Source organism: Lissotriton helveticus, chromosome 11 (genome assembly GCF_964261635.1).
Source record: "Lissotriton helveticus chromosome 11, aLisHel1.1, whole genome shotgun sequence".
NCBI lineage: Eukaryota > Metazoa > Chordata > Amphibia > Caudata > Salamandridae > Lissotriton > Lissotriton helveticus.
The window spans coordinates 141,448,087-141,468,130 of record NC_136072.1 but is presented as its reverse complement, the minus strand read 5'-3'; the positions used below and the strand labels follow the sequence as shown (position 1 = coordinate 141,468,130).

The following is a 20,044-nucleotide window of genomic DNA, read 5'->3' as shown; positions in this document are numbered from 1 at the left end:
GGAGTAGGAATAGCAATTAATACTATTCCTAAGTCCAGCATGTCCCCTACAGCAAGTCGTTGAAACGACTTGCAATGTAATGGCACACGTGGTAGCAACGCAGTCGTTGTAAAGCCATGCGTTGAGAATGTATGAAATGTAACGTCATACATTCTACCCACACTGCCTCCCAAACCGTAAATCAGCCATTTAGTCTGGTTGGGACTTAAGGAAACAGACGTCTCATTTGGAGGTGAAAATATTCCTTCTGCAGAGTTTCCCTGCTCTTGAAACTTCAAAAAAGTTCTCCTCTTTCCAATGCAACAATGGACACTAACCACCTTTAGAAAGGGGAGCCTGAGAGTTCTTCGCGCTCACTAGATACACAAAGGTCGGGTGCTTAAGAGTACTTTTATTCTCCCCATCATATCTTTTCAAGAGGTCAAGAGCAACTTGTTCAGAATTATTAGCAAGTGGTGGGATTGAGTAAAAAGTCGGGCTCTTCCAACACACCTGCATCTTAATCTTCTAATTATGTTTCTGTCCAGACACTGGTCTGGTTTTGTATGTGTTCAGCCAGTGATGGTAAAGCTAATTGAAATATAGTTTGTCACAACTTTATTTAAAAATTAGGGGGCAGAATTACAAGCCCCTTGCGCCACTTTCGCGCCACATGGGGAAAGTCACGCAAAAGTGGTGCAAGGGGCTTGTAAATCTGCCCATAGATACCTAAATTATGCTTTGAGATTTAGGAGCTATTGTCCCAAATTTACATTGATATTTGTAGCTACTATTTTGAAACATTTAAACATTGTTGGGAATATTATTTTTATTGAAGCTAAATGTTTGAGTTATTGGCTGGCAAGTGCCACAGAGACAATATGAGATAGTGGGACAATGAATGGAAGTATAGATAGCTTAACTTTGATAAAGGGCGGTGCCAAGCTGTGGACATTTTCTTCTATAAAAATGGCTGTGGGGGTCTCATTGGGATGGTTTTAATAGGAAAAGTGGGACATTTACGTTTAGTGTTTTGTTTAATAAAATGCTTATTTTAGATTAAATTTTTTTTGCACCTGCTCCATCTCTAAATGAAACATTCGAAAAGAAAGTATCACTATCTTATTTTTAATGCTATATCTTTGATTATTGAACAATCAGGATAAGTGTCCCTATTTCCGTTTAACATTCAGTGTCGCCTAAGTATTGTAGCCATGTGTGAAAAAATATACATTTTTTTATAATTATCTCCACACTACGCTGCATAAAGTATATTTTGTAGGTACATTATCCTTATGAAAACGAATGCCCTGTATTTAATTTCGAAATAAAAGGTGAAACACTTTGGCCCTTATGATTGTCGTTGCAATAACTGACATTGAATACAACTTGTGCCTAAACCAATCATACGGACTAGTGCAGTAACTTTGCATCCAAAATATCATGTGCACTTTTTGTCAAGTATTTCTGAGTGAAATTGTCACTGGGAAATAAGGTCAGAATGATTTAAAATGTGTAAAATTCAGGTGCGGTAACACCTATCCGATGTTATCTTTAAATCAGATCTGGAAACTTCAGAATATTGGTAAAAAATGTTGCCAGAGAAAAACAATTACTACATGCTTTGTGATTAGACTGGGAAGATGGAAATGATTTTAAGGATTCATGCCTTTACAGTACCTTTCCTCCACTGTCCAGGCAACAACAGTTATTCAGTCCCAGAATTAGAGAGATTATGCAAGACCCAGAATCCCCAGTAAATGAAAAATCAGGCAGGATGGTATTGTCCCCCCCCCCAAAAGAAAATGTTCTACCCTACTTGTAATGGGCCCCAAAGTTTGGGAATGGCTTTACCATTGGTTGATATTACTGCATGGTCCTTCCAACTTGACCATTGGATCGGGTATATTTAGTCCATCTTGGCTTTTGATGGAAGTGATTTGATCTTCTGCTTTCTTTCAATATTCCTTTACAGACATATTGGACCGAGTCATGTATTCTAAAACCATCTGCATGGATGCCATACAAGCCTGGGGAGACCATTATGATGTTCACAGTTTATATGGACATGCAATGATTCTGTCTACTGAAGAGTAAGAGCAGATTGATTATCTTTCTTTTTGTGGGACAAAATTGTGTCTGAGTAATGTGAGTCGAATGTGCAATACAAACAAGGAGTAATCTGTTCTGTCATTTTTGTCTCTTTATGAAGGTGGGGCTGTTTATGATTTGTGTGCTTGATTACCCTTCACAAAAGATTGTTGTAAATATAATTGTACAGGATTTGGTTCAGTGATAAAAAAACAATTTATATCACCCTTCTCAGAAACAAACCCAAGGCAAATTATGAATTCATTTTGTTTTTTAATGAAAATATGGTGATGTTAGAAATGTTGTCTATAATTCGCAGATGTTTGCACCGTGTCCAAGTAGGAACCACCACTATAGTCAGGGTACGTCGGATACACACCCTAAATTATAAACCTGTGCTCACCCTCTGGTAGCTTGGCACAGAGCAGTCAGGCTTAACTTAAGAGACAAAGTGTAAAGTATTTCTGCATCACTTAAATAACAGAAACCCAATGAAAACACACAAAAAAAGATTCCACACAAGTTTAGAACAAGTATTTGCAATGCAAGAAGTCTCACATTCACACGATTTTGAGCTATTGGCATTGTGAATGACAATGCCTTCTATTTATGTTTTGGGTTTTAAAACATAAATACAAGGCATTGTTATTTCCAATACTAATAGCTTAAAATCGTCTGGTTTGATAACTGCATTGAGGCCGGTGGACACCTGTACCTAGCACTGGGACACCTCTATTGAGGTCTCCGCACACTGCACTGATTGGAGGCATGATCCTCGTTCTACTTACAGCTGCATTAGCCTCCCCATAACTTTAGACCAAAGTAATCTCTCATCAAATTCGTACAGTACGTTCTTCGCCAATCCAAACGGCTCCTCTAACTTACTTTCCGGTCACTGGCTCTTACCTAGTTCTGGACGGTTCGGTTCGCTCCTCATCCTACAGTTGCGGATTAGCTATCTTTCCCGAGCATGAATATAGTGTTGCTGATTAGCATATACTGGATTCTGGAAGCCTGGCCCTTACGTGATTTGCTAACAGACTGACCTCAGAAAGCACAACATGGTGATGGAGACCTGTGGAGCGAAATGTGGGAGTCCCCAAGAGTGACTGCCTTCGGGGACAGTCAGGGCAATGCATGTAAATCACCAAAGAAGAAAGCATCTTGTTACCATTAGAGGAAGTGCCCATTTGGTGTCCCCCTGCTGGTGGCCTCAAGAATTAGGCATCTTCCCAACTCCGGTTATGAAAGTTAAAAATGTGGGGATTCTTTTCGACAATAGGTTGTCATTTTAAGGCCAAATCACTTCTTTGACAAAGTCATCCTTTTACACTTTGAAGATCAGTAGAACAGCTCTTCCTTTCCTCCCCCATTGATCTTCAAAAAACAGGGGCCCCTGTTCTTGTGTTATCCAAATTGGATTCCTGTAATTCCCTCTTTTAGAATTTGCAGAAGAGACTCCTCAACAAACGTCAACTCTTGCAGACCGCAGCAGCTGGCTGACTGCTGGGGATTCCGAGGCACCAACCAGCCTCACAGGCTTCAGTTAAATAAGACTGGCTGACAATAGGGAAGTGCATCAAGTTTAAAGCGCTCTGTACATTGCCTTTAAAGCGCTGCGTGATTCTGGCTGAGACTACCTAAAACGCAAGTTCACCGGGTGCCTACCCTCCAGAACTCTGCACTCCCCTGCAGCCAAGAAGCTCACATGCCAATGATCACATGGTCTGCCTGCGGGGGCAGAAGCTTCATAACCTGCACCGCCAGATTCTGGAAGACCCCTCCCTCCTATCTGAAGGACACCTCCAGCCTTCCTTCCTACCTTTCTTCCTTCAGAAAAGGATTTAAACAGGGCTATTCTGCCAAGAACCCTTGGATCTTCCCTGGTTAAACCTTTATACAGCAGCAGTGCTAAGACCCCTCTGGGCATGCCAGCACTTTATCAAGATTAATAACATAACATAATAATAATAATAATGTTACCTGCACCAGGTGATGGCGAAGGTGGGCGGTGGCAGTGTCCCCCTGAGCTGTTGGTGGCGAGACAGTTAACCCTGCAAGTAACTCTGCCAGTATCTCTCGCTGGTTTTTAAATATTGTATGCTGTAAATCTCGGGGAATTTTTAATAAAAAAACTAAGGCAGGGCTAAGAGGGTACTGTGGGGCAAATAGCACTCACCTGGAGGCCTGAGCTCGTCGTTCTTCCTCCCCGCCCGACGCGGTAGCCAGTACCGTTGCACGGAGGGCGGGGCAGGTAGAGCCAGGCACTTCCAGGTACGGCGGTTAGCACTCTAGTTGGTGGGAGCAATTAAGGATAAAGGACGCAGGGCTTGGTGGCCGCGGTACGGCGAAGGTGGGCGGTGGCAGTGTCCCCCTGAGCTGTTAGTGGCGAGACAGTTAACCCTGCAAGTATCTCTGCCAGTATCTCTCGCTGGTTTTTAAATATTGTATGCTGCAAATCTCTGGGAATTTTTTATTAAAAAACTAAGGCAGGGCTGAGAGGGTACAGTGAGGCAGATAGCACTCACCTGGATGCCTGAGCTCGGCGTTCTTCCTCTCCGCCCCGATCTGATGCGGGAGCCAGTACCGTTGCGTGGAGGGCAGGGAAGGTAGAGCCAGGCACTTCCGGGTATGGCGGTTAGCGCTCTAGTTGGTGGGAGCGATTAAGGATAAAGGACCCATGCCTCAGCGGCAGCGCAGCGAATGTGCGCAGTGGGCACGCCACCGGCATACCGAAGACGCGCCAGAGACGAGCCCGTCTGCACCCGTCTGCAGCCGTACAGGGCTAGGGGCCAGACCCCCTGCCGGTTTCCAAGCCGTAAGGAAATACACTGCTAAACAACTGATGGATTTAAAGCAGGGTGCTGGGGATCAGTGTGGCCACAGTTTCACGCTATCCACCGATCAAAAAAGATGTAACTACTGCCCGTTCACTCTGGCTCAGCAGCCTAGCTTGGTGAATGCTGTACAGAAGATGAGAATGTCCCTTATTAACTGTAGATCTTTAGGGAAGCATAAAATGGAGGTTCATGATTTACTGACAGATGGACAGTTGGATGCCCTGTTCTTAACAGAGGGTGGTAAATATAGGGGGGTTTACCCAAAGAAGTCACTAGGGACCTGGGTGTCAGTAGTATACAAAAAGAGGGGTCCCAGTGAACCGTTACAAGCTCAACAAATGTGCTAAATCCACAGTACATTAGAAAACAATACTGGCAAAACACTCATCATAGTGTGCAATGGAAAGAAAATAAAAAAGGAACGTAACGTGAAGAAGAGAGAGAAATGTGCGAAAAATTAGTTCATGTAACCACAAGTTATTTCACAATTGAGGTATAACATAGATTGGCTTCAGAGCCCTGAGCCAATAGGGAGTGAATGATTTCGAAATGTTAATCAAAGTTCATGTGTATGACGGTGATATTTAATATCCAACACAGGGGTGGCGTCAAACTGAAGTACAGGGAAGTAGCCGTCGACGTTTCGACCCCAAAGCTACAACTGTAGGCATGGTTGAAACCTTACACCGGGGTCTTCATCAGGACAAAGGTGAAACCAAGGGTACACTATGTTTTCTTAGTACTGCCAGACAGTTCCTGTCATCGGTAAATATCGGGACGGGGGGGACAACTCGAGACCTAATCTCGAAGAGTGGTCCCATATGCAGTATTTCAACGAGCCCGTCACTTTGGATATATCATCCGCCGCGTTTGACAGTCGGCTAATACTCCCGGGGTCAGTCACTGGAGACCCCGGTGTAAGGTTTCAACCACGCCTACAGTTGTAGCTTTGGGGTCGAAACGTCGACGGCTACTTCCCTGTACTTCAGTTTGACGCCACCCCTGTGTTGGATATTAAATATCAGCGTCATACACATGAACTTTGATTAACATTTCGAAATCATTCACTCCCTATTGTCTCAGGGCTCTGAAGCCAATCTACGTTATACCTCAATTGAGAAATAACTTGTGGTTACATTAACTCATTTTTCGCACATTTCTCTCTCTTCTTCACGTTACGTTCCTTTTTTCTTTTCTTTCCATTGGACACTATGATGAGTGTTTTGCCTGATTGTTTTCTAATCTACTGTGGATTTAGCACATTGTGATTGATTAGCAATGCGCTCTGATGAGTATATGTAATATACGTATTTTATGCTATTGTGATTAAAATGTTGAGCTTGTAACGGTTCACTGGGACCCCTCTTTTTGTATACTCCTGTTCTTAACAGAAACGTGGTTGAATGAAGACTCTGCACCTGATATAATAGATGCACTTCCACCGGGTTATAACATCAACAGGATAGACAACCCCACGGGGCGGGGAGGCGGACTAGCCATAATTTTTAAATCAGAAATATTTTGCACTTTGGAGTCGGCCGACATTAAGGAGAGCGAAGCGGGCTTCTTCTCCATCACAGTCCTGGATAGTCAGGTCCTGAAAGGGCTCCTAGTCTATAGGCCTCCGGGTCCAGGGACCAGATTCACGAAAAGCCTGATAGATTGTTTAATTCAGCCAGCCCTAAGATATGAGAGGCTGTTACTCTTGGGGGATCTAAATTTCCATTTTGATGACCCAACCAATACTGAAGCTCTGGAGATCCGCAATGAGTTGGCAGCGTTGCCAATTACTCCTAAATAAGAACTTCCTACCCATGGTCACGGCCACTTATTAGATCCAATCTTCTCCAATTGGGAGTTGTTGGCCGTAGATCCCCCAGTGCCTGTGGTGTGGTCGGACCATTTTCAGATTCCTTTCCAGATAGAGGCACAGAGGGAGAGAGTAGATAAGATGGATGACACAACTAGGCTACTATTTCTCTAGAAAATCCTCGGGATGCTCCTGGATTCGACAAGGCGCACTGTAGTCCAGGCTTTGGTCACCTCTCGCCTGGACTACGGCAACGTGCTTTACCTTGGAGTTACCGCGGAGATCCACAGGAAACTCCAGCTTGTCCAAAACTCGGCCGCACGCCTTTTATGTAAGGTCCCATGGAGATCTTCCATTTTCCTCTTTCTTAAAGACTTACACTGGCTCTGCATTGAAAGCCGAGTCAAATTTAAGGCCCTCTGCTTTATGTATACGATCAAGCAGGGGTTAGCTCCGGCCTATCTCCAGTGTCTTGTCCAACAATACTCTCCATCTCGCCTTCTCAGATCCTTATCTCAAGGGAACTTTCTGATTCCACGTTTCAAATTGATGAGAATGGGCGGACGCTCCTTCGGCTCCAAGGCTGTGGAATTCTCTCCCAGTCACGCTGAAACTCAAGCCATCTTTGACGAAATTTCACAGAGACCTTGAAACCTGGCTCTTTCCTCAATGATAATTGTCGGATTCACCTTAGTGCTACCTCAAGCGGTGCCGGGAGACCCCATGTGGGTAGCTGAGCGCCTTATAAATGTAATTACAAATGCAAATACAAATGCATATACTTGACGCAGGAAATGGGTAGGTTTCTCCAGAGGTAAATTTGAAGATCTCCTTGGACAGGGTGGACCCCCAGAGGGTCTAGAGATTGAGGCATTCTGTGAAGCGCTTGACAGCCGCATCTCACAAGCGCTGGACCACACAGCCCCCTGGACCAAAAACAGACCGTGGAGGCAAACTAAATCTGCATCATGGTTTGGACCCGAGCTTGTTAAGGAAAAGGCGGCATGTAAACGTCTCGAAAGACGCTGGAGGAAATGCTTCTCTGTGGCCGACAGGGTGGATTATAAAATCAAGCTCAAGGGCTACCATGCTCTGATTAGGAAATATCGGACCTCCTACTAGAAGGACAGAATAGAGGGAACTGATAACTCAGCTAAGGAATTGTTTGCTGTGTTTAAGGAAGTATCCTCTCTGTCCATTTCCGCCGCACCTCTAAAAGGCTCGGTGGAATCCTGTGATAGGGTGGCACAGTTCTTTGCGGACAAAGTGGGGAAAATGTATTCCTCGTTTCAGGCGGAGGCGAGAACAGAGGGCATGTCAGAAGAGACCAATGTAAAATCTAATGGAACTAAGCTACTAGTATCCTTTAGTACTCTCCGGCAGGATATCCTAATTGACATAGCGTCTAAAATTAAATCTGGTTCCCCCAATGACCCGGCGCCTGCGAGAATACTCAGGGAAAGCATAAAAACTCTGGAACCCCACATACGCTATCTTCTAGATCTTTCATTTGGGTCGGGGAGTGTTCCGTCAGCATGGAAAGAGGCGGTGGTACTCCCGCTCAAGAAAAAACCTAACATCAGCGTGGAGCAGTTAGACAATCTGCGTCCAATCTCTCTTCTCCACTATTTCTCTAAAATTGCGGAGAAAAATGTTAACATGCAACTGACAGAACACATCAAAACATGTAAACTACTCCACCCAACCCAATCAGGCTTTCGGGCGTCCTACTCGACTGAATCTGCCCTACTCCTTTCAACAGAAACCATATGCAAACTGGTGGATGAAGGCCAGACAACAGCGCTTAACCTTTTAGACTTAAGCGCTGCTTTCGACACTGTAGCTCATCACATCTTGCTGCAGTGTCTAAAGAAAGGGGAATGGGAGGCAGAGCTCTGGAGTGGCTGGAATCGTTCCTCCAGAATCGCAGCTTCCAAGTAGCCCAGGGACCCCACCGGTCGAAGAGTATTAGGCTGAATCAGGGAGTGCCCCAAGGGTCTAGCTTGAGCCCCATCCTTTTTAATCTCTATGTAACACCGATAGCAGAGATTACTGAAAGGTTTGGGGTGCAAGTAGTAACTTACGCTGATGACACCCAACTTGTGGTGTCTCTTGCCCAGTCAGATGTGGCAGCAGCCAATAACTTCTCGATGTGCTTACAAGCTATAGCGGCCTGGATGGCCAATAACTGCCTGAAATTAAACGGTAGCAAGACAGAGGTGCTGGTGGTGGAGAACGCACCATCTGTGTGGACATTGGCATGGTGGCCACAGGTGCTGGGGCCTCTACCCTCTCCCAGTGAACAAGTCAGGAATTTGGGTATCTGGGTAGATAGCAAAATCTATTTCGAACACCATACCAGACGTGTGGCAGGTCCATGCTTTGGTATCCTGAGAAATATGAGAAAAACACTTGATCTACTCCCCACTTCGGCCAGGCAAACCCTGGTCCATGCTCTTATTACATCTAGGCTGGACTATGGGAACATCCTGTACCTGGGAGCCAATGCCAGATGTATCACTCGGCTTCAGCATATACAAAATGCGGCTGCCCGTATGATCTTGATGCTGACCAAAAGAGCGTCATCCAAGAAAGCCCTTGAATCACTTCACTGGCTGCCTATCAAAGAACGGGTGCTCTATGAAATCCTGCTGATTAGTCACCGCATCATGCAGGGGAAGGGGCCATCCTACCTTTTGGACCTGTTGAGCCTGTATATCCCTGGGCGCCAGCTGAGATCTTCCGGGAGAGGGCTGATTAAGGTTCCTAAGTTTAGAAGAGTGCGATGGGTGGGCGCTCCTTCCGAGTTCAAGCCGCTCAACAATGGAACAGACTCCCACTCGGAATGCGATCAGAGACTTCGGAACGCATTTTCCGGAAACAACTTAAAACCTACCTCTTCCCTCGGGTTGGAGAGTGAGGAGGTTTGTATCTGAGGAGCTGGGGGGAAGACGTGCATGACTGACTTTTAGCCACATTACAGCGCGGGGACACACTGGCCTCAGTGTAACAGGCTCTCTATAAATTTTTTATTATTATTATTATCATTAGTAACAACAGCAGTATTAATGTAGATGATGTCACATAAGTAACATAACGTTACGGTTCCAGGGTCCTGTTTGTCACTAGTATCACTAGAATCCCAGGCCTGCCATACTCAGTTATTGACCTCTGAAGAGCGAAGAGCCCGGGCTGGCCTGCAAGGGATGCAGTCTGTGACCTGCAGGTTCCTCACAGACCTTCTGCAGAGGGCACCCGAACTCAATGAGCTGCCTCGCATCGATTCCAGGGAATTTCATCCGACTGAGCCCTTACCGCTGAGGTCTGTAGGTCAGAGGCCACATAAGGGTCAACTTGGCCTTTTATCCGCCTGAATACTTCCACCGGGTAATAACTGTTTATTACATGTTCTGTGTAGCGCTATATAAATACCTGGTGATGCCTACCTACAAAGGTGGAGCTGAAGAAGACCCAGACCACCCTGGAGGACTCTGGGGGGAGTTCCATCGCCCTTCCCCAGAGGAGGGCCCACCACACCTTCTCACTGTGGCCTTGAAAGCGTATTCTGCCTTCAGATTCTACACGCTACCATAACAAACAACGGGAGACAACCATTACAACACGGTCTTTACACCGCGATACCTTTACGACGCGGTCATTACAAAGTAAGTCGTTACAACGACTTGCGCTGGATGGCGCTATATACCAAGGAATAGTATCATTTACTATTCCAACACCTTCCCTACTGTTACGTAGGCTGGAGTTGGAATAGTAAATCATACTATTCCTAAGTCCAGCGCCTCTAGCGCAAGTCGTTGTAACAACTTGTGTTGTGATGACCGTGTCGTAAAGGTATCGCGGTGTAAAGACCGCGTTGTAATGACATACATCCAAAAAAAACTAGGGAACCCCGACCCAGCCCCAACACTAGCTCCTTTCTCACGAACAGCATTGTTGAATTCCGGGTGACGAAAGGTGCATTTGCACAGGTCTTGTGAAGAGTCTTCTTGTGTTTGCACCCACGACATGTGTCCTCTGGTCCTGTCAGAAGTGGGAGGAAATGGAAGAAATGCTTGAGTTTTTACCTATTGCAGAATACATATATTTAAGGGGTTGATGATGTATAGACTCCTCCTTCCTGCCTTGCCCCTAATACATCAGAGGCTGCAGCCTGAGCACCCCGCAGCAGGTGTCTAATCCTATTCAGCTATCTCCTAAAGAGGGAGCCTGTTGGGTTGCTGGGCCATTCCCGAACTGTCCTGCAAAGGCCCCACTGACCCTACCCCTGCTCCCAAGATTCAATTCTACTCTCACTATAGGGCTCGCCTAGCGGGCAGCGCATGCGCTGCAACACTAGGCGAGACCTAAACATAGAGAATATTTATCTGAGTGAAACAAGACTAAAATGGCAAAAGTCTAATAAGTGAAAGTTGAGATATGAATTTTTAAAGATTAAATGTGAAAACAGTGTTTAGAAGTCACTAGCGGTCATAAGGTTACTTGAGGTCATGAGGGACCGGTGCAAATTCAAAGTGCAGGCTCACCGCAATGGAGGGCAGGCTGCCTACAGGACCCAGACAGGTCCCGCTGAAGAAATACTTTGGATGGAGCTTTTGTAATGTCGAGAGCCTACTGTCATCGTTGAGCAGCGCAAAGGGGGACCAGCATTGTCGTCGAGCTCTGTTGTAGTGAATAAAATGCCTCATCATTGAGTCACCTGGGCTGTGGATCCAATGTTGTTGAGTCGCCTCTGCATCGGTGTTGAAGGGCTAAGCAGCGGAATTTCTCATGCAGTCGAGGCAATGCATTGGTTTTTGCACAACTCAGCTGCAGAACCCACTAGTGAGGCCCAGGACTTGAGGGTGCACCTCAGGCAAGGGTAGGGCTCACAGATGGCATAGTCCAGCAGCACCAGCAGGACTGCAGGAAATCTTTTGTGTTTCTGAAACTTCAGTAAACAGGAGGCAAGCCAGCAAGCCCTTGGATTCACCCTGGGTTCAAGTGAGATAGGTCCAGTCCTTTTCCTCAGCAGGACAGAGATCAGCAGGCAGCAGGGCAGCTCAGCAAAGCAGAGAAGCAGTTCCTCAGAAAAGTCAGTCCCAGCAAAGTGTCAATCCTTACAGCATAGCAGTCTTTACTCCAGCAGAATTCTCCCCAGGTCCAGTAGTGTACTCATCTGATATGGTCATAGCCCCAAAACTAAGTGCCTTTGATGCAGGTGATGACCTCATAGGAAGTCTTTGAAGTACAAAAATCCCTTTCAACCCAGCACCAACTGCCAGGCTATCTGTGGGAGGTAATCAGCCCTTTTTGTGAGGACACGACACAGCCTATTCAGATGAGATCATGAGCCACCTCTCCCGCTTCCTGCCCAGGAAGGCTTTCAGAATGCAGATGAATGCAGATGAGTCCTCTTTCACACCCAGTCCTTCCTATGTTTGTGGCTGTCTAGAGGGAATACACAGAGTGTAGCTGTCACCTAGCCCAGCCGTGAGGAGGCAGAACAAAGTTAAAAGCAGAGAAATGTCCACTTTCTGAAACTATACACAACAGTGATGGGTGCAATGCTTTAGTTAATCTCACCAACGGGTAATCACTCTAGGGTACATCCCAATCCATCATTATTCTGCTCAGCATGCCGTCTCAATTTATACCCAGCTGTATGGAAATCAGTCTTGAACCTGCTCCAATAGGACCAGTCCAGCTTGAACGGCCAAGCCAGATCCTCCCTGAACCAGAACACAAGCAATCCAGGACTGGTTTCATCCTAGTTATTGGCTCATCAGCCACGTACAGCTTGTTTCCAGAGGCATAGCGTGCATTGGACCCACATCTTGGCATACCCGTCCCAATCAGGGCAACACAATAAGCATCTAAAACAGTGATGGGCAGAATGCTTGAGAACTCAGCCACTGGTAATCACTGTGTAAAGTGATTACCAGTGGCTGGTAAATACATTAGACTAGCTGGAGCCCATTACGGATGTCTCAGTCGGTCCGCTCTTGTCAATTAAGGGAACCACCGGACTACTTATGCATATGAATTGACTGGACCCAGCCCAACCATGCACCACCACGTGTTAAATAACTTGTGACGGCCGAATTGAAATTACTAATCGCCGCAGCCCCCATCGGATTCCTGATGGCACCAAGAGTCAATTCATACGCATAAGCACTCCGGTGGTTCCCTTAATTGACAATAGCGGACCAACTGAGACCTTCATAATGGGCTCCAACTAGTCTAATGTATTTATTACCCAGCCCCTAAAATGTGTTTTAAGCCGCGCAAGGCCCCTTGGTGTGGCCTTGAGTGGCTTGATACATCCAGAGTAATACAACACAGGGCATATCACTGCATTGCATTACTCTGCCCCAGAGAGGTGTCCCATGAGTGGTGCATGGGTGTTCCCACACAAAACCTATGGATTTTGACACTGTCCCTGATTTGCCATTTCTCTTAGACCTGAGCATGTGCCAAAATGCTACGCCTTCACAGGGGAGGTGTAACGAGGAGAAATATCTTCATTCCTCATTGTTACTTCATCTTTCTATGTGTGCTGCATTTTGCAACACACATAGAAAGAGGAAAATGCCTCAAGGGCTACATTTTGTGCAGGGAGGTGCCACTTATCGCACAGAAAATCATGCTTACAATGCAGGCACCCTCACACCATGGTGCAAGAGTGACTGTATTGGTGCTAGGCAGCACATTATACACCAGCGTTGGGAAAAGGCTAGAATGCGCATCATGGTGATAACAGCAGGACATTCTTGCCCTTTTGCCCTTTACCTGTAATGCAGTGCAGTGCAGCAAGGTCACTTGCTACTCTGTCCTGCTTTACATTTTGATAAATATGTCCCTGAGCCTTCTCACATGCATGTAACTACCATTTTGTTTGTTTATCCTTAATGAGAACACATTCAATAGCACATATCTCAGTGAATCTGTTGAAACTGTGACTTAAATTCATGCCATTCAGCACCCCAATATTACCACTTCAAAAGACTATGATTAGGTTCTCTGGCTAAAAAATGGCTGTAAGAGAATTTTTGCCGTACTTGGGAGCTCAATGCTCCCACCATTTCCTTATGTGTCAATTATTTACTATTCATATGATTACAATGTGGGGACACACACTCAATTTCATACTTATCCTCAAATGGAAGGAATATGATGTATGGAGTAAATGGCTCCATTGATCAGTCCCAAATTATATTGGAAATATGAAATGAAATGATTACGCACTTGTATAGCGCACGACTACCCGTAGGCATCTCTGCGCTTGTACGAATACCGCCGATGAACCCTTCCTGGCCTTTCCCTGTGAGGAGCCCACTCCTGGGCACCCCCAAGGTGAAGTCAGGCATCCTCAGCGTTGTTGGGGCCATTGTAGAGATTAAGCAAGCTATTGCCCAGAGGTGCAGAGTGGGACTCATGATTAGAATAGGCACTGAGGCGAGAATTATCAGGTCCGAGGAAATTGAGCCCGAGACCCGCCGAGGCAGGAATTGAACCCTGGTCCCGGCCAGACTACTGCATCAGGGTTTGCCGCTCTAACCATTGAGCCACACTTCTCTACTTCTCTACTGTAATATGTACATATACCCGTAGCAATTAATACTTGCCACACATATTCTGTCAAGAAATGTCTGTTTTTGGTGCTATATCACTGATGTCTATAATAAAATATATAATGTCATATAATATATGTCAATTGAACTAGTAGCTCATGAGGTTTGTAGATTCCAGATCCATTAATTAATTAAAATTACAAATTTCAACATATTAAAATACTATGCAAAAAAACACACAATTTCTAGAGTCTATATTTGAAGTTGTCTTACCATTGAATGCATGTTGTTACTACACAAATTAAAACATGTTTGTAAACAACAATGACATGGTTTTTCGATAAAGTGAAACAAAGAACTAACTATTTTAGTAAATTGTGTATTCTTTTTACTGGGCAAAACGAGCTAACTAAGGGGTACTTGGTAACAATGTACCACAGTGCACGTTTGGCACCTGGGTAATGGGGATTATTAAGTGTGCAGGGGAACATCGTTCTTGTTTAAGGCTAATACTTATTTTGGCAGTTGTGTGTGTGTTCTAGATTGCAATCTGTGTCTGTTTAGTGTGGTGTGTGTATTGCATTGTATTTGCATTTATATAGCGCTTACTACCCCCGACGAGGCGCCAAAGTGCTTTTTCGGCAAGTAGCACACTACTCCCGAACCCAAAAGGATTGGTGAAGAATTAGTATAGTGAAAATAAGGAATTAATTTGAGCGGTGGATATGTTAGTCTGTTATTTGGATTGAGATGGATAGTGGAGAGATAGAAGAGGGAAAGGCAGCCGCAGCCGGTAGTGGGAGTTCCGGCCGGGTGGTGACGTGGGGAGGGGCAGGGTGGGGGGTAGTATTGTATGGATTACGTAGTTTAACAGGTAATGCGATGCAGTGCGCGCAACAAAATTCGTTTTATTTATTTATATGTTTACTTACCTGTTAAACTCAGTTGGCTGGGGAAAGGTAGGTTAAAAGGAACGGTTGAGTGCGCTGTTGCTGCGAATGGGTAGCTTTCACCGCAGGCCTAAGTTTCATGGAGCAAAGTTACCTTCATTAATATCCGCCACAAACTGCTTGTCTTTATGTGAGGATAACATCGATAATAAAAACAAGAGAAACAATTTCCCACAGCCTCTCTGTTGAAGGCATAATGACACGTATAGGAGCTTCAAAATAATTTAGAAAGGGACACATTTTCACTCCAACAAATATTACAATTCCATGCAGCAAACCTTCAACAACATGATTTTACAAGGCAGGACATCCAACTGACAGCGCCTGGCAATTTAGGCTTTTTAAACCTAACGATTTATTTGCAAGGCCTTGAGCGGTCCAATAAACACAAGAAGCCGTTTGGAGCTCTTCGGATAATGGTGTTGGCCAGGGCAGCGCGGACACTGAGCTGTTCGCCAATCCCCCCTCATGAATATTTCACGCCAAACACTTCAATACACTTTTGTTTTCGTTTTCAGAGCCATCAAAGCGGTTTTCCCTGGAAATAGGAGCCTCATATTTTCTCGGTCGACATTTGCAGGATCCGGAAAATACTCGGGGCACTGGCTGGGAGACAACGCTGCCAACTGGAATGACATCAAATGGGCCATAACCGGAATGCTGGAGTTCGGTCTATTTGGAATGCCTTATGTAAGGACATTTACTTAATCACCCTGTAAAAATAATGTTATGATATCAAATCCACTGTGGGGCAGAGAAACACGATGCTGGTCTTTTTTTCCATGCTCTATTTTGTTTACTGTTAATTTCTTTTTATTAAATCGAACAATCTATTTTGTTCGTGTGCGTGCAGTTTTTACTTAGAAATGTAAAAACATAAAATGTGAGCAAATTTTAGATTGCCTATTTATAGTATTTATATATCTTTTTTTAGGGAAAGTCACTTTTCCTTGTTGGGATATAAATAATGGTATAGAACGCTCTTCATTTCCTACCTCAGTTAATATTTATGATGAGGGCTGTTGACACCAATCATGCTATCTATTTGTGAAATATTAAATAAGGTTACCGCATGGGCGCTGATACACATGGGCTAGTCAAGCGTGAGATATCTCAGCAGGTGAATAACTATACCCCCCAGTCTGCTATATTTACCCAGTGCGGTAAATACCTCTGATTTGAGTTTTTCTTTGGATATTACACACAGATTTCTATATTTACAATAACACATTCTGGAGGTTTGGCCCTCTGAAATTTATCAGGGAAAATTGAGGTGGTGTGATATTTCTCACTAGTACCAGAATTGCGATCCCAAAATATACAGGACTTTGCACAGAGATTAGAATATACCACCACTTTTAGAACCATCAGACCCTTACTCATTGCTGCAGTCATAGGGAAGCTCAGGATTAGACTATGTATGTTCACAAACTCATGTCCTGTACTACTGTACACGTGGATTATAACTAAGGCTCCCGGTTTTATGGTATTTATTTTTTCGTTTCGACAGTTCCGTTTGTATTTATCCATATTTTTTTTCTGTTTTTTATGTATCTATCCATTTTTTTGTGTTTTTTCTATGCATGAAGCTGAAATGGGTATTTTTCCTTATTTATTTGACTGATAAATGTATACTCGCATTTGAATGTGCAAAAGGTTTCAGCAGTATACAGTGAAATAGCGTTATCTGAAAACACTTGTATTGTAGAATAGCATAATTAAGTGTAGATCCTCATTTATGTGGGTAATGTATTTTCTTTTCATCTCCCTTACATCTCCATCTGTACACCTACTGACCTGGCACTCATGAATGACAGTAGAAAAAATCATCCAAAGAGGACCTATTTTCCGTATTTTTCTGTTTTAAAAAATAAATGCAGACAGGAAAATAAATAGTTTTCTGTCTATATTTATCTGTAAAAATCAGTAAAAACCGTAAACTGGGAGCCCTAAGTATAATTACAGAGACTACATGTAATCCAAACGAGGAAACAGGAAATAATTTTATAAATTTGTATTGTTTCGTTTTCAGCAAACTGGTTAATATTGCACATATGTTCTCACTTCCTCTGATGGTAAGCTGTAGATTAAGTACACACTGTACAACAACTACATTGGAAAAGTATCTCTAGAAACTTTACTTTTGCAAGTTAGCGCTAGGCAGTGACAGCCAGTAGCGGATCCTGGAGGGAGTGTTGCCGGGCGGTAATGCAGGAGGGGGGAGGGGCAGGGTGGAGGGTAGTAAACTGTGGATTATGGCATAATAGAGGTAAGTATGAAAATAAATAAAACAATTTTCATTGTGCGCGCTGCATCACATTTGGCAATGCAGCGTGACCAACACAATTTATTTTATTTACTTATTTGTATACTTACCTCCGTTAGGCCATAAACCTGTGTTTACTATATAATCCGTAGTTTACTAACCCCCACCCTGCCTCGCGCCCGCCCTGCATCGCTGCCCAGCATCACTCCCTCCAGGAGCCGCCACTGGTGACAGCTAATCTACAGTAAAGTATGTTTTAGACAATACGGACATCTATGAATTCATTACAATATTCCTAAATCACAGGTCAGATTTTTGCTGGAAAGAGTACAGAAGATATGTACAAAGCAGACAGTTTCAGTTATAGGATCATTGAAATTTATTTTTATAACTTTCCCTGCTAATTGAAAACTGCTCATTCATTCAAAAAAGTAGAACGTCTACCACTGAAAGTGATAATTTAAGACTGGTCTCTGAACCACCTATAATGTGATTGGTGTCCTAAAAGTTGCAGGAGCTTGGGAAAGGTTATTAATAAAAACTTTGAGAGTGATAAATGGTTGGTACTGGAACCACTATTTTTGACTGCTAATGCAGCATATTTTGTTGGCACCTCTAAAACAAATAACAGGATACACAACAAAGATACCACACATAACAAAATAATAACACACTAAAATCATAACAGGGCACGCTACAAAATGATCAAACAAGAACAGAATCACAGTAAAAAACAAACAGTATCAGTTACGCAACACGAATCACAACAGCACATAACACCGCAAAATATCACTACCACAAGAAACTGTAACTTGAAAATATGCACATTCTTCTCACACACTACCACCTGCATAAATGGGCTTTTATAATACAATAGTAAAATGTGTTGGCAGAAACCAGTGCCTTACATACTGACAGGAACATGTAATAGCACCAGTCTAAAACTTTTGTGATGCAGCCCTCCACTCTTTCTGGTTGTGTTAACATTGATAATTAGCCTCCCCTTCCATTGAAAGAAAACCAGATTGATCTGGCTTTTCAAGAATAATATGTTTTTATTATATTCTAGACTATCATTTAAAATAGAAAGGGGTTCTTTAGTTTTTAACCGGTGATCAAGATTAATCGATAAGCTGGTAACAGGAAAATTGGCATAGTGAACCAGCTTGTTGCATTTAAATGTACCCATTTCTGCAAGAATTAGGGATAATCTTGTGGAAGTCTCCGTTTTTGCTATGATTCAAAATATGTGCAAATATATGTTTGCGCTATGTGACCTAAAATTGTGCCATCTTGTTTGCAACACTGGATTCAAACTGGTGGGATTTCTACTGACACTGTTTAGACTACTAAGGACTGAATGGATGATGTTGTGACATTGCTATTTTAGTAACTGGTGTGCTGTCATATAGGAAGCCTATTTCAACAGACGTTATGCTACATCACTGATTGTCAAGGTCACTGACATGAGTTCCAATTGAATGTTTCAAGGTCTTTTGATCTAGAAGTGATATGGATCTACTTTACTCCTGTGTCTTTAGCTCTTAGTCACTTTTGAGACTGTGAGCACCAGAACCGGAGGACAAAGGGGAAATGGATGAGGAAGCAGAGGACGATTGAAATACATGTCCACCTCTCAGTTGTGAACATGAACAGATTGATGCTTTGCTGTTGCTAAGCAAACAAAACATATCAATATCTATGTTCTTAAACAATATTACTTGATACAGTTAGAACTATAATCTTGTCATTTGCATCCAGTGTTGCCTTTTTCTTTTCCAATTTGTGATAAAGAAGAATTGCATTAAATACCTAAAAGTTTCCCTGTCATGATAACTCATAGGATATTGATTGACGTAAGCTCCTAGCTTGGCAGTTGAATGAATGAAATTAATTCGTACTTGTATAGTGCACTTATACCCTGAGGCGTCTTGGCGCTGTACGCATACCGCTGTGGAATCCTTCCTGGCTTTTCTCTGTGAAATACCCACTCCTGGGCACCCCCAAGGTGAAGCCTGGCATCCCAGCGCTGTTGGGGCTGTTGTGGAGATTAAGCAAGCTATTACCCAGAGTTGCAGAGTGAGACCCATGATTAGAATAGGCACCGAGGCGAGAATTATCAGGTCCGAGGAAATTGAGCCCAAGACCCGCCGAGGCGGGAATTGAACCCTGGTCCCGGGCCAGACCTCTGCATCAGGGTCTGCCACTCTAACCATTGAGCCACACTTCTCCACATCAGGCTGGACTGTTCCCACTGGAGCAGGGTCAAGATTGATTTACATATGGATAAATCAAAACTGAGGCGGCATGGTGGGTGAAAAACAATGGATCGGGATGCGAGTGGTTGAATTTAATTCAAGCATCCCATCCATCACCTTGTTTTTTCATAGATGCATTTTTAGCACCATTTGCAGTGGACACATAGCATAGATTTTAGGGAGAGGCACAGTTATGTCACCTCTACTTAACAGTTTTAAAGCGCAGAGAGTTCTAAAGACAGAAAAATCAGATATGAAAATATGGAGGTAAGACAGAAT

At 43.8% G+C, this 20,044-nt stretch overlaps 1 protein-coding gene across 2 annotated transcripts in view; it reads left to right on the top strand.

The window, feature by feature from the left end:
* Positions 1-20,044, top strand: part of SI (sucrase-isomaltase) — a 645,776-nt gene that overhangs the window by 176,777 nt on the left and 448,955 nt on the right. For both annotated transcript variants that reach the window (XM_078665617.1, XM_078665618.1), the window contains exons 15-16: positions 1,955-2,072; positions 15,760-15,931. In XM_078665617.1, the coding sequence (XP_078521743.1) occupies positions 1,955-2,072; positions 15,760-15,931 (290 nt within the window). The remainder of the gene's footprint in view (positions 1-1,954; positions 2,073-15,759; positions 15,932-20,044) is intronic.